Source organism: Crinia signifera, chromosome 2 (genome assembly GCF_055691185.1).
Source record: "Crinia signifera chromosome 2, ASM5569118v1, whole genome shotgun sequence".
Lineage (NCBI taxonomy): Eukaryota > Metazoa > Chordata > Amphibia > Anura > Myobatrachidae > Crinia > Crinia signifera.
Window position 1 is genome coordinate 333,445,815 of NC_139218.1, and position 26,877 is coordinate 333,472,691.

Below are 26,877 nucleotides of genomic sequence, written 5' to 3' on the forward strand. Positions count from 1 at the left end.
GGTTAAAGTGAGCGTTCCGAACGGTTCCGCCTCGTCCGGTCACCTTGTCCCGCTCATTAAATTTAAAATTTGACACTGGCCATCAGCCAATCGGAGCTTGGCAGCCAATCAAGCAGTGGCGGCTCCTGATTGGCTCGCTGCTGAACCACGAGAGCTCCAATTGGCTTGTGGGCCGGGATTATAAATCTCAATTGTGATGTGTGAGCGCGGCGGTGGGACAGAGGACTCGGAGCAGGAGAGCATTCTCGGACTGGGACTGAAGCTCAGCAGAGCAGCGGCCGCCAGCACCTGGGGCGCAGGAGAGCAGCGGCGGTGGTGACCGTAGAGCAGCAGTAGCTGACCAGGGAACAGGAGAGCTGGGAGCCTGGGGACCCGCTGATCATGGTGAGAAAATGACCCGCCTCCTCTCCTCTTCCACCTGTCACCTCACCCCCTCTCACTGCCATCACCTCACACCCCGTCACCTCATCCAATCTCACTCCTTTCAAATCACCCCCTTGTCTTCTCATCCCATCACGTCCCACTGTCAGCTCACTCCCCATTACAGCCAGCCTTTTGGCCCCCCATCTCACCCCCTGTCAGCTCACCCCTTTCCTCCTGTCCCCTCACCCCCTCTTGCCCCTCCATCACCTCACCCCCTCTTGCCCCCCCCATCACCTCACCATCACCTCACTTGATCATGTCCCCCTGTCAGCTTGACCCCTGTCATCTCACCCCCTCCTTCCTCCATATGGTTTGAGGTAACATGTTTTAAAAGGGGTAGACTAGATGGGCCAAGTGGTTCTTATCTGCAGTCTAATTCTATGCTTCTCCATCCTCTGCAGCATATGGAGGGTGGAGTACCAGCACATCACAACTTCTTGTTTGAGGTGATGGCAGAGCAGGTTCAGGAGTTTTTGATGGTGCTTCAGTCTTCGGCAAGCAGTGGCAGAATGGCGAAAATGTGATACAGTTCACACATAATACTCTGCAATGCTGCCCCAGGTTATGTAACTGATGGGTCCGCTACAATACCAATAAAATAGTCACTATAAGCCATGTGCAGGCAAAATGGGGTTAATCCCGTGCACGGTGCAGCGCATAAAGAAGGTGGCCCCAGCCAGCTGCACTCTCACACGCAGACAGAGAGAACCAGAAGAGCACATGACTCCTGCGGCCAACATTAAATGAGTCAAAGCCGCGTCTGGCCGCGGCCATATTTAGTTTGGGCAGGATGCCACGGCCGCTAACTGCTTTGGTAGTGCGGTCCACGGCCAAGCCAGGGGGAAAAGCGGTGGCCCAGCCAGGGGCCACCCTGTTACTGACAGTGTTTGAAGCAATGTGTATATAGTCCTAGAACCTGGAAGCACTGTATACCCACATTCACATTATACCCACACAGAACCCTTATGGGGGAAGCATTATGCCACAATGCCCCCCACACTAGTGTCTATGAGTGCAGCTACATTCCCAAATGCAGATCCCCAGCCACAGAGGCCATGTTTAGAGGAACTGGAGAAGGAAACACTGAGCAGCCTGTAGGCTGTCACACATGTCGGTGGTGCGAGTGATGGTGCACCGATGGGTCTGTGCTCTGAATGAATGATGCAGTTACACTGTCCATGGCCATGGAAATATACTAAAGATACTTTTGTAAGTAACTTAAATGTTGTCTGGACTGTGCAGCCCTGAACCCTAAGGTTACCTGGGGTACCTGGCTCTGAACAGTTTGGATACTTCACAAAATGATTGCCTACAAATATCCATCTTTTCAATGCAGCTGTTCTACAAACCTCAGTACTTAATGTACCTTCCTTTAAATACTTTACCAAACCCTTGTTTCTGATTTTTTTATTCTTAAATTAAAAATTAACTTTATCCCACTATTATTCATCCTACCACTAGGAGTGATGCGTCTTAAATGAATGAAAGGTATCCAATAGACGATTAGAGCAGCTTCCTTCTGGAGCATTAGCAAAACTCTCTGATCTGCTATTCATGTATAAATCCATTATAGTCTCTGAATGAACTTCATTGCATTATTGCAACTCTGCGTCTCAATCCTTTCAGTGGTGGGTTAATGTGGCCAGTAATGACAAGAAGGGGACGGGGGGGGGCTGTCTAAAGTGACCCGGGACCCCGAAGGTTTAATTCGGTCGACACCAGCAGGTTTCTGTGCAGGAAAAGAGCCAGGTTTCTTTGCAGGAAAAGAGCCTGGTGCATGTTGGGATTGCTACTCCTTCTTGGCTGTGTTGCTAATACTGTAGTAGATGAGGGGATCACTCTCAGTAGTTAAGGTGCCCATACACGCTACAATTATTGTATACAATATTGTATACAATATCGCATCTCATCGCATATCGGTTTTGCGATGAGATCAGATGAGATGAGATCTAGTACAAAAAGTATGTGCTGCACATACTTTTTTCTAGATCTTATCTCATCTCATCTTATCGCAAAACTGAGATGCAATGAGATGCGATATTGTATACAATAATGTATGGGCACGTGTATGGGCACCTTTAATTCTATCATTTTTATTTGTTTACGCTTTACATTTTGTCCATAAATAGAAAAAACTGCAACACAATAATGTATGAGAAAATAGTATTTTAATAGGATTGCCACATAAACATCATTAAAGTGATATTAAACCAATCCATTCCAAATGTCGTCATGTTCAAGTTATTTCTGTTCAATAAATCTAGATGTTCTGTAAGAAGCAAAAACACACATGTCATAAAGTTATATGTAATGTACTATAGTTGTGATGAGCAAAATAAGATTCTTTCTGGAGCATCATAGGAGAGGCAGTGTACTATCAGTAGCAGTGATTAGTGTTGCACTTCCCTGTTTAAGATGTTGCTGTACCCACTCACTATTATTAATATTTATTTATATGGTGCAAAGTGCAAACATGTGCCCGTAGCAGATGTCATGGTTAATTACAATAGTATAAACAGTTGCACAGTCCAGGGGAAGATACCAAAGAGTGATATGATGATAGAACAAAATGAGTGACCGATGTTATCTGTAGCATCTGTAGTGCCACCATGCCCTGGGAAGGACTGACAGAAAGGGCTAGCTCAGGATGAGAACCAATAGAATGGAGGGCCCTGCACGTGTCAGCTTATTGCTCAGGTGAGTATAATTAACTAGCAATATAACACAAAGGATAAGAGTTGGTGACTGTGGGGGTTATTTTGGTTCACTCTTTCTGACAAAATCATTCTTAGATGGACAAAACCATGTGCACTGCAGAGGGGCAGATGTAAAATGTGCAGAGATAATTAGATTTGGGTGAGTTATTTTGGTTCTGTGCAGGGTAAATACAGACTGCTTTATTTTTACACTGCAATATAGATCTCACTTTGAAGCAAAACCCCACCCAAATCTAATCTAAGAGTGAACCAAAATAACCCCCTGTAAGTGGGAGTACTGGAGACAAGGCTAGCACAGTGTGAGAACCAATAGGAAGGATAGTGGGCCCTGCACATGTCAGCTTATTGCTCAGGTGAGTATTATTAACTACCTAGTCATATAACTCAATGGATAAGAGTTGTTGACTGTAAGTGGGAGTACTAGAGACAATTCCAGCACAGGGTGAGAACCTATAGTATGGAGGGCCCTGCATGTGTCAGCTTACTGACTAATTGGTTATTAGTACATTACCAGTGGTTATTAGTACATTACCAGTGGTAATTAGTACATTGCCTAGCCATTTAAACACAAAGGAGCAGAAGAAAGCATACAGAAAAGAGAGCATACAGAAAAGAGATACATGTTAAGTAATGGAAAGGAAGATGTGCAGTAAATGAAAGAGGTAGGAAGAGAACCAGCTAATACTGTATAAGAAGAAAGTTATAAATATAAAATATGTTTTTATTGTTTGACTTATTTTGTAAATATTGAAGTCATTAAAATATACATTGTTTGTATCCATAAAAAACTAACCAGAAAATCCCTACTTACGCTGTTGATCCAAGAGATGTAAGCTGACACTCTGGTGAACACTGTGGGCTTTAGGTAAGCATTGCATCCAAGGGAAGACACGAAGCTAGCAATACCGTGAACCTCATAGACACCATTAACTGCACAGTTCAGAGGTCCACCAGAATCTCCCTACAAAAGTAATATTTATGAGTAAACATCAATCACTTCCATCTAAATAAACATAGTCCAGCATGTTATACTGCCCTTGTCACCTGATGCGTGCCGGGACCAAGCAGTAAGGGGCCCTGCCATTACTTACCATGCACCCTGATAAGTGACAGTTGTTGCAGTCAAACCCATGCTTGTAACCTCAGCAGCTAGGTAGCAGGTAAAGCTATACACATCAGTGCAATAGCTATAACATTTGAGAGAGCAAAAATGACCTGATCTTATTGAGCAAAAGGAGTTATAATTTTGAATTTAGAATGCACTAACTATAAAAGATAACTTATGAGAACCTTGACCTCAGTCATTGGAGAGGGGCTGCGATATGATTCAGTAGAAGTAAAGTATTTGAATATGACATGTGGGGGCAGGAAGCAGTCAGAACCAATCCTAAATAATTCTGCAAATGGAGCTCATAGGCCACAATGGCAGTGGCGTAACTACTGTAAGGCAGCCCCAGCTGCAACTTGGGGGAGCAAGCCACAGTGCGGTCTATGTGGGCACCAGCACCCGCTGGACGCACTGACATGCTGCTGCCTGCCACTGCCCAATGGCTGAGCACCGGAGGCGAGTCAGCCGCAGTGCGGGTGCGGCCATGGCAGAGACGATAAATCCCCCCCACTGATTCTATTGACTGTACACAGAGCCGGCTATTAGCTACTGTGTACAGTATGGGCATGCTAGGGCGGCCTGGGATGCATGGAGCCAAGGGAATCAGCAGTGTCTGCTGGTTTCTCTTCCTCTATCGTGCTTCAGCTTCTCCGTTATGCGTGTGACGTCATCACCTCACGCTGGGGAAACACACTGGAGAGGAGCCCCCCTGCCACAAACTTTTTGGCAGGGGGGGAGCAAAATTTATAGTTACGCCACTGCACAATTGGCTAATAACATTCTGGTGCTTTTTAAGTCAGACACTCTAGCAGCATCCGTAGAATGCTAAGGGGGCGGCTGGAGTTGGAAATGGATATTGGAAATATCTGCTACATTCCCTGCAGGGTACATCCTTTGGATCCTAATGTTTGTGGGTACTCTCCAAAAACCACCAGTTCATTTTTTTTTTTATTATAAAATTGACTCCCTTCTCTCTGATTTTAAAGGTTATGGGATCATCTAATGACAAAACAGCAAAAATGATGTAGCTTACATTGCATCCAGCCTGGACTCCATTACCACCAGCACAAACCATAGTGGTCTTAACAGTGCTGCCCCAGTAGGAACTAGTAGAGCAAGTTGCATGAGCCACCACGGGCAGAGGGGCCTGCTGAAGGGTGGATGGCAGAGCTCCACCGGCTGTAGAATATAATAAAAAGAAATGGCATTAATCTGTGAAGTGTTATACATAATTATTAACTGTATATTTGCTAATAAAACGGGAACCATTCATGGACTGGTGGGAGGTTATGGGTGTGTATATGGCCTTATACTGCTTTTATGTAAAATTACATGATACTGTAGGCAGCATTTGACAATCGGATAAAAGATATATGCTATCAGTTATATGGTGATCCCATTGTGGGCAGACATGGTCTACAATCAATTACCTGATAACAGTATTTGTAGTACAGGACAGTAATACTGTGTGTCAGCAGTAGCAATGCCAACATATTATCAGTTGTACATTTGCACAGTATTATATGCAGCAAGAGTAATTCTAGATACTGTAATACACCTGCAGCGGTTATAGTAATATCTATAACATGTCAGGATATTGGTAATGGCCACAAAAGAGAGAGTGCTGTCATGTGTGTTATAAATTGTCAGTCTTGGATTCTTAATATAGACTTGGGGTCTTCCCCTGACATCTCACCCCAGGGTTCTAAGAACAACTATCTGTCTCCCATCAATAACCAAAAGGCTGATTAGGCTGCAGCCTTGGGCACTAGGACGGATACGAACCCTAGACAGCGCATTACATGCTGTGGGCTTAACCGCTAGGCTGAATTTTTACTTTATGTACATTGTGCTAGAGTGCCATCTGGTCAGCCTAAAGACAATTATTATTATTATAATTTTATTTATAAGGCGCCACAAGTGTTTCACAGTGCCGTACAAAGGAACAATACAGGGAGACAAAACTTGGCATAACATTGAATAAATAACAAAAATACAGTACAAATAAAGAGCACCACAGTTCAATACACATTACAGCTTAAATGTAAGTAGTGAGGACCCAATCAACATACAACTAGAGGCTTGAGGCCAATGATGGAGATGAGTATGAAGATGGTCACTGAGTGTTGGAGTAAAGGAGAGCTGTGAGTGAAATGTGAAGAGAAGTGGGCTTTGACAACAGGAGGGAAGAGGGCCCTACTCGGAGGAGCTTACAATCTAGTAGGAAGGGGAGACAGACAGATTACAATGCCTCCTTCACACGCCAAAAGCATTAGCATTGGAACCTTAAATCATGCCCTACTGTACATAGGCATATTGCATTTACCAATTAAGTAGATAGGTAAGTTTAAAAGGTAAACCTTGAGGATGTCAGGGATGACCACCACCACGGCCATTATTTTCTACTGACAACACAAAAAATCGGCCAGGGCCTGTTTAAGGGTTCCAGCTGTCATAGGCTAATACAGAAGTGGCTGAATCACCCCATTCCATAGTTGGTTGACAGTCACCTATTTTTACTGACACATGGGCCCTTATTCTGATTGAGTCGGATGGCTCAGAATGCGGACAGATGGCCGATGATTGGTGTTTGCGCATGTGCGAACGCCGCGCATGTCCGAATATGGCAGGAATTCTGTACAGAAACCGATCGGTGGGAATAATCCGAACAGCGGGTGGAGAGGGGCGTTAAGGGCTGTTTGGGCTCATTACCATATGCGTACGCCCCGCGTTTCATGGGCGTTCCCATGAAAACGCTGAGCATACGTATGGTAATCCGTCCGTGATGCACATGTGGGGGGCGGACATATGACATAGCCGGATGCCAGCTGCCCGCCCATATCCCTGCGTTTGCACGGAGAAATGCCCGAGTGGTCTGGAGCACTCGGTGCTGCCTGACCACTCGGTCCAGCATTCGATGGTCGGCGACCAACGAATGATGGGGGAGGTTCCCACAGATGGGGGAGGTGTTCACATGAAAAATCCACTCGCGTTCCGTTCGGTCGGCGTCTTACCGCATACGGACGATGTGAGCGATCCATACGGTAGGCGGGGCTAAGAACACTCGGTTCCTGTCCGAAAATACGCATCCGACCGATTCTACTAGAATAAGGGCCAAGGTTAGGTTATGACAGTGTTTGCTAAAGACTAAAGTGGAAGTAACAGTGTAATTTAGAGGAAAAGTGAGATTAAGATCATTTAGTAAAGTGTCTCTATGTTTGTAGGGCGTCAATAATATAGTTGGACTATATACTGTACTATACTATCTGTGTAGTATATTAGTATATATTGTTAGAAAGATGTGAATATTTACTGAACTTAAGGTTTTTTTAATGACAGGAGCTGTCAGACTGGGCCAGGCCTGTGTAAAGTATACTGTATGTTAGGACATTCCATCACAATAATACATACTGGTAGTTCTTCCCCATCCTGTGATGGTGCAGGCATAATTGTGAGCCAGAACAGAGCCATCAGCGGGCAGGGCAGCCAGTTTTACATAGTTGTTCAAGGTTGCACTGGCAGCCAGATGGAGGATGGCAACGTCATACCTGCCAAGGGATACATATTAAGAATCAAAATTATTCCTCAAACCCAAAATACCTTCAAAAATGATCATTATTCAGAATTCCAGAAGTATTTTGTTACTTAATAATAGTATAATTATCCGTGCCGTCAAGAGCTGTTTTTTTTTCCACTCTGTGGGAGTGTTAGGGGGTGACCCATACCTAATTGGAAATATCCTGCCATTTGCAGAAGCTGTGAGCCAGTGAAGGCCCCCCGTTTACCCAGACAAGCTTGATCTCAGGCACTGTGGGTCCACCCACCTCTCTGCATTTACAATACATCTCAAAATAAAACCTTAATCAAAACTGGCATTTCTACAATTAAAGTTCTTTGTTACCATACATTATATCACTTAGTCATCCTGTGTCCTGTGTTCATATAATGTTAAAGTATGCAGCATTAGACTTGAAGGATATGTTCTAAATGCAATTTTATAACTTTAAGTAAAGTGATGGGCAAAAAGAATTTGTTTTGCGGGTACTTATCATCCCTCTCGGTGTAATGCTGGAATACTTCTCAGAGGTAGTGACTATGTTAGTGAATCTAGTACACCGGTACTTAGGTGGCCACTAGGGCTTAAACCTCCAGCAGTAGGTGCTTACATGATTTCATAGAGACCGCAGATTATTCATTGGAGAGTAGAAGACACAGCTGGAACACACAGCTAAGGAACGAGATCGGGTCTGGGTCTCAGCAGCACAGAGAGGGCATTGTGAGGTGGAATGTGTCACAGTGCAGAAGACAACCACTTTCAGGCTGATTGTGGAGGGACATGAGGGAAGAGGACAAGATAATAAATGGACTACAAAAGGACAGGATTAGACAGGGTAATGGTGGCAGATGGGTAGAGTATCCACAGGATAAGCACAAGATGCAGGCACCTGGAACAATGACCAGCAGTTCACAGCTAAACAGGAACTATAATGGGTGGGGTCCCGCAGGACTGACTGCCTGTTAAAAGAGATCAGAGCCAATCAGGAGTGCCAACTAGGACAGTCCCCCTTAATGGGAAACTCTGTGCAGTTGTGATGCTGCACACATACAATGACAGCTGTCAGTGACAAAGGCAGCTCCAGCAACTTATCAACCTCCTATCACCCACCTTGTTTTGCAACCAGCTGAGAATGCTGGGTAATGACCCTGTTGCCTAGTAACGGCCATGATCTGCACAGGGTTGTGTCTAGATCCACTTCTGTTCTTTGATGAGAATGTGACGTTAGGTGAGGGCGGACGTTGTAAGATGCCCTTACAGAATTTTAGATGTTATTTGTAATTTACTTATGTTTTGGGTATTTGTTTTTATAGCAGCTTGTTTGTACCCTGGCGGGCTCGCTTTGCTTACCATACTCGGGGCATGGTGGTTCGCTTCGCTCGCCACACAGGTATACATGGACCCAGTGGCTGATGGGAAAACTCAAGACAGATGTGGTTCTAGTCACAACCATCCGCACAGGGATGAATCACAGCGGCTGCAGTTTATAACTGAGCTTTAGCTGAGCTATAGTTTGTGTCTCAAAACATTTCATACAAAACACAATGTAAACAATAAAACTGGAAATGTTACACAGTGCATTTGTGTAGAATATCAGCTAAGTACTAGACACAGCATATGAACAAGCTGAGATACAAACTTGTGATAATTGAAACTCTTACCCAGTAGCTACACTGTTGGAGTTCCAGCTGGCATGTTTCCTGATGGTGGACACAGCAATAACCTGCTCGGTGCCTTCATTCACACTAAGGTTGTGGTCTCCAAGTGACACTCGGAAGGAGACAACCCTGTTAAAGGGAAAAAGTAAGACCATGCTTTTGTGCAGAAATGTGTTGCATAATTGTAAATGATGTATGATAAAATATTTAATAGGGAATTTTGCAGTTTAATAGATAGAGTCGAATTCAAGTCAGTTGGTGCCATGTGCGTTTTTACTAGAGATGTGGCTAGGATTTACTTATTCGCTATTGGCTCTCACATGTGAGCAATAAAATATCGTTTTGAACTCCGAGCAAATCCGGCCCGCACATCTCTAGTTTTTACACTGTACAATCTATAGTGGATGTCATTCTCTGAATTTCATAATCTTCCATCACAGTTCTATAATCTCCAGTTACATATACTCTGGCTATATCCACTTCTCCGTCTTTTACAACGCCCTTTACACCCCTCCCTGCACCCAAATCAATATTTACACATTTATTTATAGATGCCCTTGACTTTTCAGAATCCCTTGTACTATTTATTTTTCCTACCATAGCAGTGTTTTTTCAACAACACTACTAAACAAGGCAGCTTCAGCCACCTTACACGATCCAAAGCCTAGCCATCTATATATGCCAAGCTATAGCCATGCTCCCTTAGCAATGGAGACTAATTTATCCTTTTTTTCTCCCTCTCAACACACTAACCCACATTATGCTTTGCAATATCCACCCTACCTGTCTACCAACCTCCATTGTCTGTCACTCTCCCTCCCTCCCCCCCCCCCCCCCCCCCCATTCCTCACTGTTCTTAACTTTGCAATATACTTCATGGAGACATTCCACAGTATCTATAGAATAGATCTCCCTCTCCCCTGACTCAGCACTTTAATATCCACATTTTTCTTTATTTCCCTATTCAGCCTCAGCTTTCTGGAGTAATAATTAAGAGGAGTTCTACACAGTCCTGTTTCCTCTCATCCTGTCCATTTGATTCATTGTTTCCCAAATACTCTGTTCTACCTACCTCAACATTTGCCCACATCTAACGCCCCTCTTCAATCTTCCCCTTATCACTGGGACCTTCCACAATCAAACCTGCACTAAGGGCCTTATTTTGGTTCATTCTTTCTGACAAAATCCTTCTTAGATGGACAAAACCATGTGCACTGCAGGGGGGGCAGATGTAACATGTGCAGAGAGAATTAGATTTGGGTGAGTAATTTTGTTTCTGTGCAGGGAAAATACTGACTGCTTTATTTTTACACTGCAATATAGATCTCACTTTGAAGTAAAACCCCACCCAAATCTAATTCTCTCTGCACAAGTAACACCTGCCCCCCTGCAGTGCACATGGTTTTGCCCATCTAAGAAGGATTTTGTCAGAAAGAATGAACCAAAATAAGGCCCTAAATTATTTTATCCTTTAGAAAATATCCATCAACCCTATCTGTCTTTTGATGCTCTGAGAAGCACTGAAGCAGCTCTGCTTGCTGCAGGGTGCCCTTCCAGACACTTGACTAGCCAGATACAGGGGCATATTGTGTGTCTAGGTTTTTAGGAATAAATTAATGCGCTGGGTGCTGCCTGATACTGTCCAGTGAATATGTCACCACATACACAAGAAAATAGAAAAAAAGGAAGAATACTGACAGTTTTTTTCAGGCGCTCCTCACTCTGTCATAAATTCAGTGCTGTTTTCCAATAGTGTTTCTCAACAAAAGAAAGAAAAACCATATATGGTGTGTTACCCTATTATTATCCAGATGTAACACATGAAATCCCCAAGTGGGGAACCGTACCCTCTATTATTGTCCACTTATTCCAAGTAGACCCTCTGCACTCAATAGGAGGGAGTAATTAACTCCAGACTGCGATCTTCTATCCCTTTCCTGTTTATCACCATGTGGAGAGAACAGAAATTTGCCTCCAATAGTGAAATACAATTTTTATTCTTTAAAATACAGTTAAAAATACAAAATGGGTCCACACGATGGACTCTCACCCATGGACCTGCACACTGGGCACCACTTGCACACACCTCCCTATGGACATTCTTCTGATCTACTTACACTACTTATGTACAACCTCCAATCTACATTATTTCCTTTAACTCTTAGTTTCCTACACTCTGCAATCAGGCCTTTGTCCTCTAAACTCCCCACAATTGCTCCCACTAACTATGGCCCTCCAGCTGTTGTGAAACTACATATCACAGCATGCTTTGCAACCATTTTAACATTCCCCAATAGGAAAACTGTGGCATGGCATGATGGGACTTGTAGTTTTACAACAGCTGGAGGGCCATAGTTTGGACATGCTTGCACTAAAGTGTCTACTGACCTGATTAGAGTAAGCTGAATGGTTACTTTTTACTACTTATCTCCTGTGTTTATATACAGTGGACCACCCATTTCTCCTAAACACATTATTCTTCCTTTCCTGTTGCAGCACTTCCTACATTTCTGAATTCTGCTATTTATGGCACATATTCCCATAAACCCTATCTATTGAGCTTTGTTCTTTGTCCTCAGCTTTTCTCTATTTTATATCTCTACACTTGGAATAGGCAAGTACCACTTTACATAATCCTCCACTACCACCTATATAGAGATACAGGGCAAGGTATATCTGCACACTAATATCACATATAATGCATACCTCCCAACTTTAGAAAATCCAGAGGAGGGACACTCTGCGAGCTGGAGTCGTGCACCCAAAATTTTGGTGGCATGGCCTGTAATCGTGACCCTTCCATGAGGTCACGCCCCCATTTTCACTAGAGATGTGCGCCGGCCACTTTTTGCGGTTTTGGTTTTGGATCTGTATCTGCCTCCGGATTTGGATCTGTATTCGGTTTTGCCAAAACCGCCCTTTTTGGTTTTGGATCTGTATTTTTTTTTTAACTCATAAAAACAGCTAAAATCACAGAATTTTGGCCTGTTTTTGTTCCTATGGTGTTATTACCCTCAATTACCTTCATTTCCACTCATTTCCTGTCAATTTCGAACACTAAAAAAAATAATAGTGTGACACTTTAATAAATTATATGAAGAAATGCTCCCAACAGCGCCTAAAGAAAAGAGGAGCAAGATGGAACTGTCCTTGGGCCCTCCCACCCACCCTTACGTTGTATAAACAGGACATGCACACTTTAACAAACCATTCATTTCAGCCACAGGGTCTGCCACACGACTGTGGCTGTGTTTGGGGACCCACAAAAAAAAGAAGCAACGCTCCAAACAGTGCGTAATGGTCAGCAGTCTCACAGTATCGTCATAACACAGCTAGGATATGGACAGCAGTCACAGTACCTCATAAACAGATGGGGCACAGACAGCAGTCACAGGGCGAGATGTATTAAAATACATCGCCGTCCTTCGCGGCCCCCGCCACCGCGATGCCAGCGCATATGTACTAACATATGCGCCTGGCATCACGGTGCGGTGACGGAGGCCCCCCGTTATGCCTGTACTGTGGTGTGTGGGGGATCTCCGTCACCTTCCTGCCGCCTCCTGCTCCCCTCACGCCGGGGACAGCTAAGCAGGCTGTCCCCGGCGCCTCCTCCTCCAGGGTCCAGGAGGACCCTTCAGGAAGGTAAGCCAGAGGGGGGGGGTCGGCGAGGCGGCGGGTTTGCTTCGGGCGGCGAAAAGAAGCCCATAGGCTTCTATAGGGTATCGCTACCCAAAGGTGGCGATACCCTTCAATGCGGTATCAGTTTTGATACATTGGAAAATGCAGTAAAACCGGGGTTTTACCGCATTTTCCGTTTGATACATCTCGCCCACAGTATCATATTAAAAGTTGGGGTATGGACAGCAGTCATAGTACCATATTAACAGATGGGACACGGTCATCAGTCACAGCTCACAATAATAAGATCCAGAGAGACAGGGTGACACTTTAATAAACTATGAAGCAATGCTCCAAACAGCGCATAAAGAAAAGAGGTGCACAATGGTATTGTCCTTGGGCCATCCCACCCACCCTTATGTTGTTTAAACAGGACATGCACACTTTAACAAATCAATCATTTCAGCCACAGGGACTGCCACACAACTGTGGCTGAAATAACTGGTTCGTTTGGACCCCCACAAAACAAGCTGGCAATGCTCCAAAGAGCATACAATTCAAATAAAAGATGATGCTCTAACGAGGATGTCATGGAAAGAAAAGAGGACCCCCACAAGACAAGCTGGCAGTGCTTGAAAGAGCATACAATTCAAATAAAAGAGGTGTGGAACTTGTGTATTAGCCGGGCACCCAATTAGCATACGTATGCAGGCGTAGGCTAGCTACGCTGTCAGCATAGTCCAACGGTTGCCTAGCATATTTAGTGTAGTCACTCCACGGCAGCCCGGCTCTGACCCCGGCGTCCATGGCTCTGTCTTCAGAGTCCATGCCAACTCTAGTGAGCGCCACTCACACAGCGCTGGAAACCGCCAGATCCCCTGCGCTGGCGGATGCCGGCGGAGAGGGGATAATCCAGCACAGTACTACTAAGACATTTTTTCTACTTACACCACTGACCTATAGCAACATTTTGACCCCTGCCTCAATACTCCAGGTGTTGTTCATTGTATGCTATACTGCATAGTTGTGTCCCCATAATAGTACCACTGTAGGGTACGGCTAGTATTGGTAGAAAACTTGGTAGACAAATATTTTACTTGTTTGCAAGAAAACCAAGAGGCTGATTCAGACTTGTTTGCACAGGTCCGAATTTCTCCCCGCTCCTGATGTTGGGGTTCTGCATGCGATTATGCGCATGTTCAACCCCCCGCAGCGAGTAACTTCTCTAATTTTTCATGTGCCAGGGCGCTCGCTGCCTGAGTGACAAGTTGGGGCCTTTCCGACTGGACCAGCCAAACGTTTCATGGGTGTGCCCACAAAAAAAAAGTGGGCACACCCATAGAAACGCTGGGCGGCCCGTCCGAACACAGGTGTGCCCTAACGAATGATGAATTGATGTTTTGGAAAGTGGGTATTGGTGGCAGTATGGGGGGGATTTCAGTAGGTTTAAGTTCTGTGTAGGGTGCTGAGAAGCCTTACACCAGCCCTGAGGCACTGTACAGTTAGGTTTTAAATATAATCAATGATTTGTTGATCAGTGGTGGCTCGTACCTTGTTGGGGGCTGTCTCTGGCCGCAGCTGCCGCGGGGGTACCGCGATGCAGGCACCCCCCTCCCCCTGTCGCCACCACTGCTGCCTCTCCTCCCGGTCCCTGACTCCTCGACGCCTGTGCTATGATGATAACAGGTGCTGGGAGACTGGCAAATGTGCAGTACAAACATCTGTACTGCGCATGTGGCCAGCTTCTATGGGCTGCTTCAGCAACACCCCATAGAAGGGAATCATGGCGCCGGTGCCTGTGTAATACAAATGACAGGCACCAGGACCGGTGCATGCGCAGTACCGATGTAGGTACTGTGCATGCACATTTGGGAAATCTGTTCGGCAGACCACAGAAAGGTGTCCCGGAGGGAGGGAACACCTCCAAATGGGACTGCCTTGGTGACTGGCAGGTTGGACTTCCAATAGGAAGTCACTGCCAGTCACAGTGAAGCCAGTGTAGTCTCACAGACTGCATCTGGCTTCACTACAGTGGCGGATTTTACCTGGGGGGCTGCAGCCCATATGTAACAACCACCACTGATTATGATGAATTTTAAACTAACAGAAGCCGATGTCTTTGTTAGCAGTTGTATTATCTGACCATGCACTGTATGCTACAAGTGTTACCTGTCCACGCAGTGAGCAGCAGTCAGGACACGGTTAGCACGGATCAGGGAGCCTCCACAGGTGTGGTACCAGCTGCTGCCAGAGAGATACTGGAGAGATACCTGGAGATAAAAATATACATCTATTACTATTACATGGAAGATGACAAAATAATACATTAAATTACTATAGGGTGAGTTACATATAATGCTACATTTGTACCTCATATCTCAAGAATGGCTTTATTTGTGGTGCACAGGATCACTAAACAGAACACATCAGAATGTGTAGGACCATAGCACAAATGTAACCCATAGCAACTAGACAGATATTCATTTATTTATTATGCTGGGTACACACCAGGACAGGGGTGACCAACCGGTCAGAGGTAAAGAGACGAAAAATATCGGTAGTCAAGCTAAAGAGCCGACATCATGCTCGCGCCGAAGGCGCATGCGCCAAAAAAAGGGGCGTAGTTTATTTTGACCCCTTGGGTGGGTGTGATACAAATATGCCTCCAATAGTGCAGTGCCATATATACATATGCCCCCAATAGTGAAGATACACATATGCCCCCCACGGTGCCAGGTATGCACCACACGGTGCCGGGTATGCCCCTATGGTGCCAGAAAGCTGGTATGCCCCCACAGTGCCACAAACTGCTATGCCCCCACAGTGCAAATTTCCCAGCAGCAGCACTCACCGTTGTTGCTGCTGCTGCCGGGCGGGGAGAGGACAGTCTGGTGTCCCCCTGCAGTCCTCCTGTCATGTCACTGATGGGAGGAGAGCACAGCACATTGCGCGTCTCCTTCCCCCTCACTTCCCTGTGACTGGGCTGTCCACCAATCAAAGCTCGCTGGCCAGCTCCTGATTGGCTGCTGGCCCACGAGCTCTGATTGGCGGACGGCCCAGTCACAAGGATGCACAGTAAGGGGTAGGAGAGATGCGCGATGCGCGCTCTCCTCCCCTCAGAAGGAGAAGGGATTCAGGGAACCGGCAGCAGGGGGACTGGGACGGACGGTGGGCGGCGGGCAGCAGTGGGAGCAGGAGCCTCACTTTACAAGGGGGAGAGCCGCATGAGGCTCAAGAGCCACGGGTTGGCCACCACTGCACCAGGAGGACAAGAGCCCGATCCCATCAATCTAGATCCCATTCCGACCGATTGGATGTGGTGATTGGGCCCTTTTCTGTCCCGGTGTGAATGATACCGATCCGATGCGCGGTCCCGCGGGTCGGTCGGTCGTTATTCAGATCCTACCTGCAGCAGGTAGGTTCTGTAAACAACTATACTCCAGGGTGCGGGTCGCCAATGGATTGGACCCGCTCACGGTGCCCCCCGCGTCATCGTGAGCGGGTCGGAAGAAACACTGACGACCCGCTCACGATGTGCATCGTGAGCAGGTCATCCTGGTGTGTACACGCATTAGATTGTATCAATCTTGTACACTATCGACTAAAAAATATCCTGCCCCACCTGCAGTGCACATAGTTTTGCCCATCTTGAGAACAAATTTGTACTGCGATCAGATCTGAATAAGGCCCTCTTTGCTGATGGACATAAACTACAGCATAGTTGGTGCACCGATTATTTCCAGTATGCAGTCAGTTGATAGAAAATATCACTAATGGACAACAGTGACTAGGTCGACACCTAAAAAGGGTCGACACAAGCTTATGGTTGACATAGGCAAGGTTACCAGTCAAGAGGTCGACAGAAGTATTTAATGAGTTTTTTTTTATAAAAAAGGTGTTTTTTCATACTTCATACTAAGAGTGGGAATATACTAGTGTATGAATGCAGCACATATATATGCCCATGTCGACAGACAGTTACATAGACACAAAAAAATCATGAAAAACTCATGTCAACCTTTTGACTTTCGACCTTGTTTATGTCAACCATAAGCTTATGTAGGCCTTTTGGTAGGGACAATCTAAGGTACAGTGGAGGAACTTTACTAAAGGAAATTTGTAAAAAAAAATAGGTGTATTTGTATCCAGAAATACACTTATTTTTGACATTTACTATCCCTAAAATACGGCAAATCGTATTCGTATTGATAGCACATCAATACGACTACGAATTGCCGTATTTTCGGGATAGTAAATGTCAAAAATAAGTGTATTTTTGGATACAAATACACCTATTTTTTTTACAAATTTCCTTTAGTAAATTTCCCCCAGTATGTCAACCCTTTTTCGGTGTCAACCTAGACATTGTCCATCATCTACACCGTAACCATTATTTTCAGGGTTGCATAGGCTGCTGCGAGGGATAGTTCTTAACCTACAGTATCTGTGACAAAAACCCTTTCTAAATATTTCAACAGCAAATTTCAGGCATGAATTGAGTTTTTTATATGAATTCTCATTCTATACAGTCATGTACATGGAACTTTGGACAGTATGTTTCAGATTCATCACTAACCTGCCATGGCCATGCATTAGGTGCAGCATCTGCCCCTCCTACCACTCTTGTATTGTCTTCTAGGAAACGAAGTTTGTCAGAGCAATGTCCTATAGGAAAAGTAGGACAGTGTAAACATGTTAGAACTGGACATGCAGGACTGGGACTTTATAATGGTTTCTCACTAAATGCATAGGGCCAGATGCACTAAGCTTCAAAAGTGATAAGATGGAGAGTGATAAACAGCCAGCCAATCAGCTCCTACCTGCCATGTCACAGACTGTGTTTGAAAAATGTCAGACAGGAGCTGATTGGCTGGCTGTTTATCACTCTCCATTTTATCCCGCCCCTCCCGCAATTCGTGCGCCCCCCGCCCAACCTGCGATTTGCGGGCCTTGGTCAGAGCCTTCCACCAATCACAATGTTGGGCTATCGCTACAGACGGATTGGAGGATGGCTGGAACTATCCACCAATCAGAGAGCAGGGGACAGAAAAAGGCAAAATGGTGGCGAGTGACTTGACTGGATCAACCCACAGATCTGAGGTCTACATTTGTTTAACAGAATACTTGTCAGAACTGGGGATTGATTTTCAGTTAGGCAAGAATGTTAAATATTTTGGGTATAACAATTTTATTACTTTTGGATGAGGAGTTATAGAAATATATTTTATATAATAAAGTTGCCAGACACATCTTTATGTGCGTAAGGCAGATGGAACATTTTTGTAATGAATATATAGAATATATAATGAAAGGGAGCTTACCACACAGGACCAGCGCAGCAATCACAAGGAGTCTCAACATCTTGTAGGTAGTGAGTATACACATAAGCGGTGCTGCATTTTTATAGTCCAAGAAACAGGTACTGGGAATTGCATCAGATGTGGCAGGTGCTGACATTTTTGCTTATTATTGCTTGTGGAAAAGTAGAATTACTGTATGTTCTAAGGAAAGCAAAGTAGCTAATTTTAGATATGGCAAAAATAGAAATGATATAGGCTAGTACAGTAAGAGTAAAGTTCATTACTCGCTCCCTCTGAAATGTGTACCTGAAAGGAATGTCCAAATGTGTTATTAATCAACACAGTCTAAACAGGAAAGTCCCATGTTGATTGTGCCCAAATATTTTCGAACAAATTTAAATATATAAAATTTAAATATAAAAGGATTATAAGCAAGAAGCAGATTTAGACCATAGTTTAAGAAGAACAAGCAATGGTGATGCAGCCCTGCATATTTGCACATGTGCAGGGCCACTGTACGATCACCTTTGGTGACTATTACATTTGCTGAGGCGTTCGTACAGGTAAGGGAGGGAGGGGGGGCAGGCAGGGGCATCTGGAGGGGGAACATCCAGCATTTTATGGGCATCCCCATGAAAACACTGGCAGTTGCCCTGGGTGACAGGAGGGGCAGATGTATGAAGCAGTGATAAGGGAAGAGAAGTGAGCCAGTGGAGAAGTTACCCAAGGCAATCAATTCGCAGTTTTGTGGGTCTTTCTGACACTCAGATCCAAAAAGGAGATTTTTTTTCTTCTTCCTGGCATTTTTCTAACGTGTTTTAGAATTGATAAAAGTTCTCCCCACATGATGATTTGGGAGCCATTTCACACAAGACGCCGTAGTGAGAGACTGTGGGCTCTGTGAGACAGCAAAATATACAAGACACCAGTGAATAGAGGGTCTGTAACTGTAGCCCAGGGCTGGGGAACCTTCGGCCCTCCAGATGTTGTTGAATTACACTTCCCAGCATGCTCTGCAACAGTTTTAGCATGGCCAAATAGCAAAACTGTAGCCGGTCATGCCGGGATGTGCAGTTTATCATCAGCTGGAGGGCCAAAGGTTCCCCATGCCTGCTGTAGCCTCTGGGATGGACTAAAATGCACAGGACCTTGGTGGGAGAGGGTGTAGGACTGGACCCCTTAAGGCACTAAGGCAGTGGTTCCCAAACAAGTATCAGAATATTTTTCACGGCACCCCTAGGCCAAAAGTTTGTTATTAATTTCAGGAGAAATATTAAATTAGTTGTGATTTAAATGTTTTCCATAGGTCCACTTATGTGGTGAAAAACATAATTCCCTTCTGTTTACCCACATATTCTTAATTGGAAGCCACAAGCACTGATTTTGCCTATTTCATTGGTTATAAATTACTTGAATTGGTTCTGGACCACCAACCTGAGGCACTCCTGCAAGTGCTCCAAGGAACCCCAGGGAGCCTAGGTGCACAGTTTGAGAACCACTGGACTAAGGGGTTTATTTTGGTTCACTCTTTCTGACAAATTCCTTCTTAGAAGGACAAAACCATGTGCACTGCAGGTGGGGCAGTTGTAACTTGTGCAGAGAGAATTAAATTTGGGTGGGGTTTTACTTCAAAGTGAGATCTATATTGCAGTGTAAAAATAAAGCGGTCAGTATTTTCCCTGCACAGAAACAAAATAACTTACCCAAATCTAACTCTCTCTGCACAAGTAACATCTGCCCCACTTGCAGTGCACATGGGGCCTTATTCTGGTTATTGCGGTCCGTTCCGACTTCTTTCGGAAATGACCGAACGCCACGCACTGCGGACATTCTAAGAACACACGCCCACAGGTCGTCCGCATCCCTTCGGACTACATCCAAACATGCATGTGCGGTGGGAACACAAAGACTCTGCATGGTCTTACAGCGTCCGAACGGACGGGAAGCTGACCGTACGCACCGAGTTGCTGTATTTCCGCAAACCTCACTAATCTATTCGGAACTCATGCTTCTGCAACATGACACACTTATCCAATTAGCCAACCTCATAACACATAGATTAATTTTAAATGTAATCAATTAATTCCTAATTGATAATTAAACACATTACTTGCACTTTAGATTAACCCTTACATCATGTTAAGTGGTATTACTTCATTGTTGCCCCTTTACCTATGTTTTATGTATGCATACTATATATTAATTGCACGTCAAATGCAATCTTTGAAAATGTGCAAATTGTGATTAACACATAATAAATGTCAAATAACTACAGTTATAAACACAGTGTATGTGTGTGTGTGTACATCATTATTCATATTGGCTAATGTTATTTAAATTGAACCTGTGAAAAGAGTGAAATTGATCACTAATGCATGGAGGAGTGGATTGTATTGTGCTCAGCTGCGAGTGCTTAAGGTGCGGGTGTACTAATTGGGCGATCCGAATGCCTAGCGCATGAACCAGTGCTCTCCGAAAACTTAAACTTGCTTATGGACTCTGCAGATTTCTGCCATGTTGGTTCGATTGCACTCTGTGTCCTGTCCGAATGCACGCCTACCACTGTTCGTGCACTCCCACGTATACGCCCAGATTTACGCCCAGTTTTGCCCGCTTTGAAACCGCGCCCTTGTGTACGCCCACATGACGCCCATGTTACGCCTATATTCCCCAAGGGAGTTCGGTGCACATTTCTAGACGGTATTGGTGAGAACGAGTGCACAAACACTACGTTGCACATGCGCATTGTGTTGCCTACGCATGCGCAGATAGCTAAAAAGCGCCCTCCGAAAGAAGACGGAACGGACCGCACCAAGCAGAATAAGGCCCATGTTTTTGTCCATCTAATGCTGGCCACACATCAGACCAACTTTCCTCCAACCATCCAACTAGTTGGTTGGATGGAATAAAAACGTGGTACTGGATGAGAGCAAATGTAGTTTGTAATTAAGTCATTTGTTTCCCAAATCGGAAAATGGACAACAACTGTCACTCAGACAATGTACTGTAGTTGGACCTATTTGATTTAAACAATTTCACTGAATGTTTTTGTCCACTCTCCTGAGTTTGTGAGCAAATTGCTTATTGGCATTTGCCCCCATACAGTACCAGATTTTCAGTCCAACCAACCAACTAGTTGGATGGTTGGAGGAAAGTTGGTCTGATGTGTGGCCAGCATAAGAAGGAATTTGTCAGAAAGTGTGAACCAAAATAACCCCCTAAATGCCTTTGTACTAGTCTCTGGAGCACTGTGTAACTTTAAAGCAAACCACTTCAGTAATAAAGGTTCTCTGTGTCATCCACTTATATTGTATTACTTTAAAAAAAATTCATTAGGAACACAGTCTTAACTTGAAGTGGAACAGTGTCATTAAAAAAAGAACATACAGGCACTGTGGACCGATTGCTGCAGCATTGTGAGGCACAGTGTTGTGTATTCAGGCACTTTGTAAAAAGCAAAAAAAAAAAAAAAAAACGAACATCATTAGGGTGCCATTACTAGAAGCATTGTGATCACCATTTAAAAAAAAAAAAAAGTTGTGCGCCCAGGCACTTTGGTAAAAATTGTGTGTTGAAATGAATTAATCAGCCTATAGAAGAGCAGAAGTATCAACAAAGTACTAGTGCTGTGGCTGCTCCCATAATATAACTTCAACATCTACTAAAAGTTAGAAAGGGCATCACGCTCAGGTCATGGCCTTTCTTTGCAAGTGGTGGTCCTGCTAATTATATAGTTGTTTTATGCACTAGTAGAATGCCTATTGTGGTAGCCAGTATAAAACAGAGTCAGGCAGCTTTTTCTGTAAATGTATATAATGATTCAACACCCTCTTGCTATTTTAGTATGAGATGTCCCCTGCCAACAGGAAAATCAGTGCAGAAAACCCCCCAATAAGGATGAAGAACAAACTGTGCTCTCAAAGAGGCTCATTCAGGTAAGTGCGCTATCATGCAGAGTACTGATCTTTGGTACTTTGAACCTTATTCTGGTCCATACACAATGCTGGTCGGCGACCATCGAATAATTTCTCCAGCGCACGCAGACCACCTCTATGGTGTCCCTGATCTGCGAGCACCCTGTGCGGGAAGCAGGCAGGCACCGGGCGATGTGCATGGGAACACCCATGAAACACTGGGCATTCACATGCGCTGTGCCGACCCACACCCCCCAGCCGCACTGCTAAGTGTGATCAGGAGGGTGAACATGTAGTTTGCTGTGCCCACTCGCACCCTGCATCTGCACATGCTCGGAAATGTGTCTGCGCATGCACAGATGCAAAACATCGGCCCCCTTGCGTAAACCCCCTTATGCACATTCTGTTCCTGTTCTGCATGAGTGCAATCGGGTCTTGCAGGATGGCAGCAGACTGTCAGTGATTGATTGTCTGCTGCGGTACATGGGAGTAGGGTGGGGGTAACCAAGGTCTCCATTTATGAAAATATCACCATGGGTTAGGGCAGGGATCCCAAAAAATTTTGAGTCAAGGCACTCCAGAGCTTCAAAATGTTTTAAAGGCACCCCTAGGCCAAATGTTTCTTATTGAGAATTTCAGAAAACAATATTAAATTAAGTACATTGTGTTTATACTGTAGATCTTTTATGTGGTGAGGGACAGGATTTGCTTCTTTTTGTCCACGTTATGATTGGCAGCCACCAGCACTAGTTTTGCTTGTTACATTGTCCATAAATATTATGAATTGATCCTGGTCCATGAACCCAAGCCAGCCCTGCAAGTGTCCCAAGGCACCCCAGTGTGCATAGGTGCACAGTTTGGGAATTGGAACCACTGGGTTAGGGAGTAGAAGGAGTAACAATCTTTATTGTAGAATGGAGAATTCCTAGCCTGTGCAACGTGCACGGTACCATAGGTGCCTTAAGCTGCCTGATTGTGGGAGAGATCTGATGCTGCATCCTAGGACACAGCTCGGTGCACTACTGCAGCAGGAAGCGCCTATTGGCTAGCGGTCAAGCGGGAGACTTTATTGAAAATAGCAGTGGACAGTGCACTGGGCAGCTTAATCGGGCACATTGGGGAGCAGGCGGTGGAGGGTGCGGGGGTCCCCCTTGGCAACAAGCTATTAAATCCCCCTTGACAACAAGCTATTAAATCCCCCTTGGCAACTTATGTGTCAAATTTGTAGTGGGCATTACGGTTTGTTATATAGGGCCTTATTCTAGTTCACTCTTTCTGACAAAATCTTTCTTAGATGGACAAAACCATGTGCACTGCAAGGGGGTAGATGTAAAATGTGCAGAGAGAATTAGATTTGGGTGAGTTATTTTGTTTCTGTGCAGGGTAAATACTGGCTGCTTTATTTTTACACTGCAATATAGATCTCACTTTCAAGTAAAACCCCACCCAAATCTAATTCTCTCTGCACAAGAAACATCTGCCCCACCTGCAGTGCACATGGTTTTGTCCATCTAAGAAGGGTAGGTTAAGAAGATTAGGTTGGCACAAGCATTAGGTCGACATGGTCTAGGTTGACATGGGTCAAAAGGTCGACATGGTGTTTTTCACTGTTTTTTTTTAGCCGAATTTCAACACAATCAACAAAGACACAGGATTAAGTGCACCGCATGGCTCGCAACACTTGCCATCAGGCTCGGACTGGCCTGGCGGGGAACCGGGGAATCCCCCGGTGGGCCCCGGTGATTTCTAGCCCCGCCCACTTGTTTAGGGGGGCGGGGCTAGCGGGCCGCACCGGGTGTCTGGTGTGACACTCAGAGCTCTGAGACGGCCGCCGGTGTTCAGAGGCGTAGGGAGGATCTGCTCCGGGCGCCGCCCTCCCCTCCGCAAATGAAGTGGAGTCCCTGCAATAATTAATTTCTCACACACGCAGGGCAGCGTGCGCCGGCGGCTGCCATGCCCGGCGCCTGCCCCTGTCTGCCCTGCTCACCTGGTCCTGCCGCCGCGAAAACGATGGGGTCACGTCACGTGACTCCCTGCTCCAGTCCCTAATCAAGCTGCTGCTGCTCGGGCCGGCTCCCGGGCAGCGCTGAGCAGCAGAAATAAGGACGTCCCCTGCCTCGTCTACACAGAATGACTGTGCTCCTCAAGGTAGATTTTTTTTTCCGTTTTTTTATTTTTTTTATAAAGATAAAGAATGAAGGAAATAATCATGGGGTCTGGTCTGGGGGTTTGGTGGGGTCCGGGGGTGGGGTGGGGATCACTCTGGTTTCTGCTGCCACCCTGCTCTTCTCAAGGTGGATTTTAGCTTTTTACTAAACATAAATAATTATGGGAATGATCATGGGGTTTGGGGGATTTGTGGGGGAGGGGGGGGGGGGTGAATCTCTCATATGTGTCTTATATAGCGCAGCAGATTCGGTTACAGCTTCTTATATAGCGCAGCAGATTCCGTTAGTGTCTTATATAGCGCAGCAGATTCCGTTATAGTGTCTTACATAGCGCAGCAGATTCCGTTACAGTGTCTTATATAGCGCAGCAGATTCCATTACAGTGTCTTATATAGCGCAGCAGATTCCATTCCATGTCTTATATAGCGCAGCAGATTCCGTTACAGCGTCTTATATAGCGCAGCAGATTCCGTTACAGCGTCTTATATAGCGCAGCAGATTCCGTTACAGCGTCTTATATAGCGCAGCAGATTCCGTTACAGCGTCTTATATAGCTCAGCAGATTCCGTTACAGCATCTTACATAGTGCAGCAGATTCCGTTACAGTGTCTTACATAGCGCAGCAGATTCCCTTACAGTGTCTTACATAGCGCAGCAGATTCCGTTACAGTGTCTTATATAGCGCAGCAGATTCCGTTACAGTGTCTTATATAGCGCAGCAGATTCCGTTACAGCGTCTTATATAGCGCAGCAGATTCCGTTACAGCGTCTTATATAGCGCAGCAGATTCCGTTACAGCGTCTTATATAGCACAGCAGATTCCGTTACAGCGTCTTATATAGCGCAGCAGATTCCGTTACAGCGTCTTATATAGCGCAGCAGATTCCGTTACAGCGTCTTATATAGAGCAGCAGATTCCGTTACAGTGTATTATATAGCGCAGCAGATTCTGCCACATATTTCAAATGTAACATGCCAACACATGTTAGCCACGCCCTCAATTCATTTCCCCGGGGGGGGGGCGCGAAATATGACCTTGCTCCGGGCGCCATGGCACCTAGCTACACCGCTGCCGGTGTTCTCTGTCCCGGCCCTGGCTTAGTCAGTCACTCTCAGTGACAGACAGCCAGGCCAGGCCAGCAGGCTGTGAGCGCCGCTGCAGCGGCACACAGACCGGGGGAGGGGGGGGGGAGCTAGCCGGGACTACAAGTCCCAGCATGCAACACTCACTTGCAACACGTATGTCTTGAGAACCCGGGCCGTACCGCAGCGCACACACAGCAGGGGGAGAAGGGGGCGGGTCGACATAGCATGATGCGCACTGCGCATCATGCTATGCCGACCCGCCCCCCTCTCCCCCTGTTGTGTGTGCGGTGCGGTGCGGCCCGGGCGCATTGCGAAGGGAGGCTGGGCGGCTGGCGGCGGCGTAGAGCGGGTGCCTCCCCCTCCTGTGTGGGGATTGGCCACCCCAGGGGACGGAGGGAGGCACCTTGTTTGGGCGCGCAGCGCAGGCAGCCTGTCACTCATGGGGGGAGAGGGTGGGGGCGCAGCCTGATTGAATCCCCTGCCAGCGCCATTTTTGGTTGCGCACTGGCACTGCTGAAGTCTGCTGAAATAGTGAAATCGAACCCACACGCCACAGACAGTTCTCCCGACTCCCGCCGGCGCAGCACAGGACTCTGCACTGGGACGGGAGCAACTGCCACCATGGCCCCAAACAAAGATCCCCGCCCGCATGGTAACCACCTCCCCCGGCTGCAGGATAAGAACTGCGGGGGTAGATGTCCCGAGACCTCCCGGCTGGTGAAGAGGGAGCTGCTTGCTGCTTTTGGACCACTTCTGCAAAATGGTAGGTAACTAACCTAACCATGTGTTGGTGCTGTATTAACTTTTTTATAGTCCCTTTTTTTTTTAGGTGTGTGTGTGTGTGACCTATGTGCTATATTATCTGGGTAGGGAGGACCTATGTGCTGTACTATATGGGGGGCCTATGTGCTGTACTATATGGGGGGCCTATGTGCTGTACTATATGGGGGCCTATGTGCTGTACTATTTGAGTGGGGGACCTATGTAATGTACTATATGGGGGGGGGCTATGTGTTGTACTATTTGAGTGGGGGACCTATGTAATGTATTTTATTGGGGGCCTATGTGCTGTGCTGTACAATTATCTGAGTGGGGGGCATATGTAGTGTATTTTATTGGGGGCCTACGTGCTGTGCTGTACTATTATATGAGTGGGGGGACCTATGTATTGTATGGGGGCCTATGTGCTGTACTATTATCTAAGTGGGGGGACCTCAATATACATATGTGGCTCTCTCTGTGTCCTCGCTGTCACTCTCTGTCTGCTGTCACTCTCTCTGTCCTTGCCGGGGACATAGCCAGCAGCTCAGAGCCACTAGCCATGCCCCA

At 45.8% G+C, this 26,877-nt stretch overlaps 1 protein-coding gene across 1 annotated transcript; it reads right to left on the reverse strand.

The window, feature by feature from the left end:
• Positions 1 to 2,574: 2,574 nt before the first annotated feature.
• On the reverse strand, positions 2,575 to 18,441 carry LOC146059130 (chymotrypsin-like elastase family member 1). The gene is made up of 8 exons (XM_083171248.1): positions 18,402 to 18,441; positions 17,657 to 17,745; positions 15,250 to 15,350; positions 9,466 to 9,591; positions 7,660 to 7,796; positions 5,282 to 5,427; positions 3,952 to 4,101; positions 2,575 to 2,692 (listed from the first exon to the last, which is right to left on the reverse strand). The coding sequence occupies exons 1-8, from the start codon at positions 18,439 to 18,441 to the stop codon at positions 2,684 to 2,686; spliced, it is 798 nt and encodes a 265-aa protein (XP_083027374.1). The 3' UTR covers positions 2,575 to 2,683.
• Between the last annotated feature and the right edge of the window lie 8,436 nt (positions 18,442 to 26,877).

Coding starts and splice junctions, on each gene's coding strand:
- LOC146059130 (XM_083171248.1), bottom strand. CDS start 18,441: ATGTTGAGACTCCTTGTGATTGCTGCGCTGGTCCTGTGTG. Junction 17,746..18,401: donor TGCTGCGCTGGTCCTGTGTG/GTAAGCTCCCTT, acceptor CTTTTCCTATAG/GACATTGCTCTGACAAACTT. Junction 9,592..15,249: donor GCTGCTCACTGCGTGGACAG/GTAACACTTGTA, acceptor TCCCTTTAACAG/GGTTGTCTCCTTCCGAGTGT.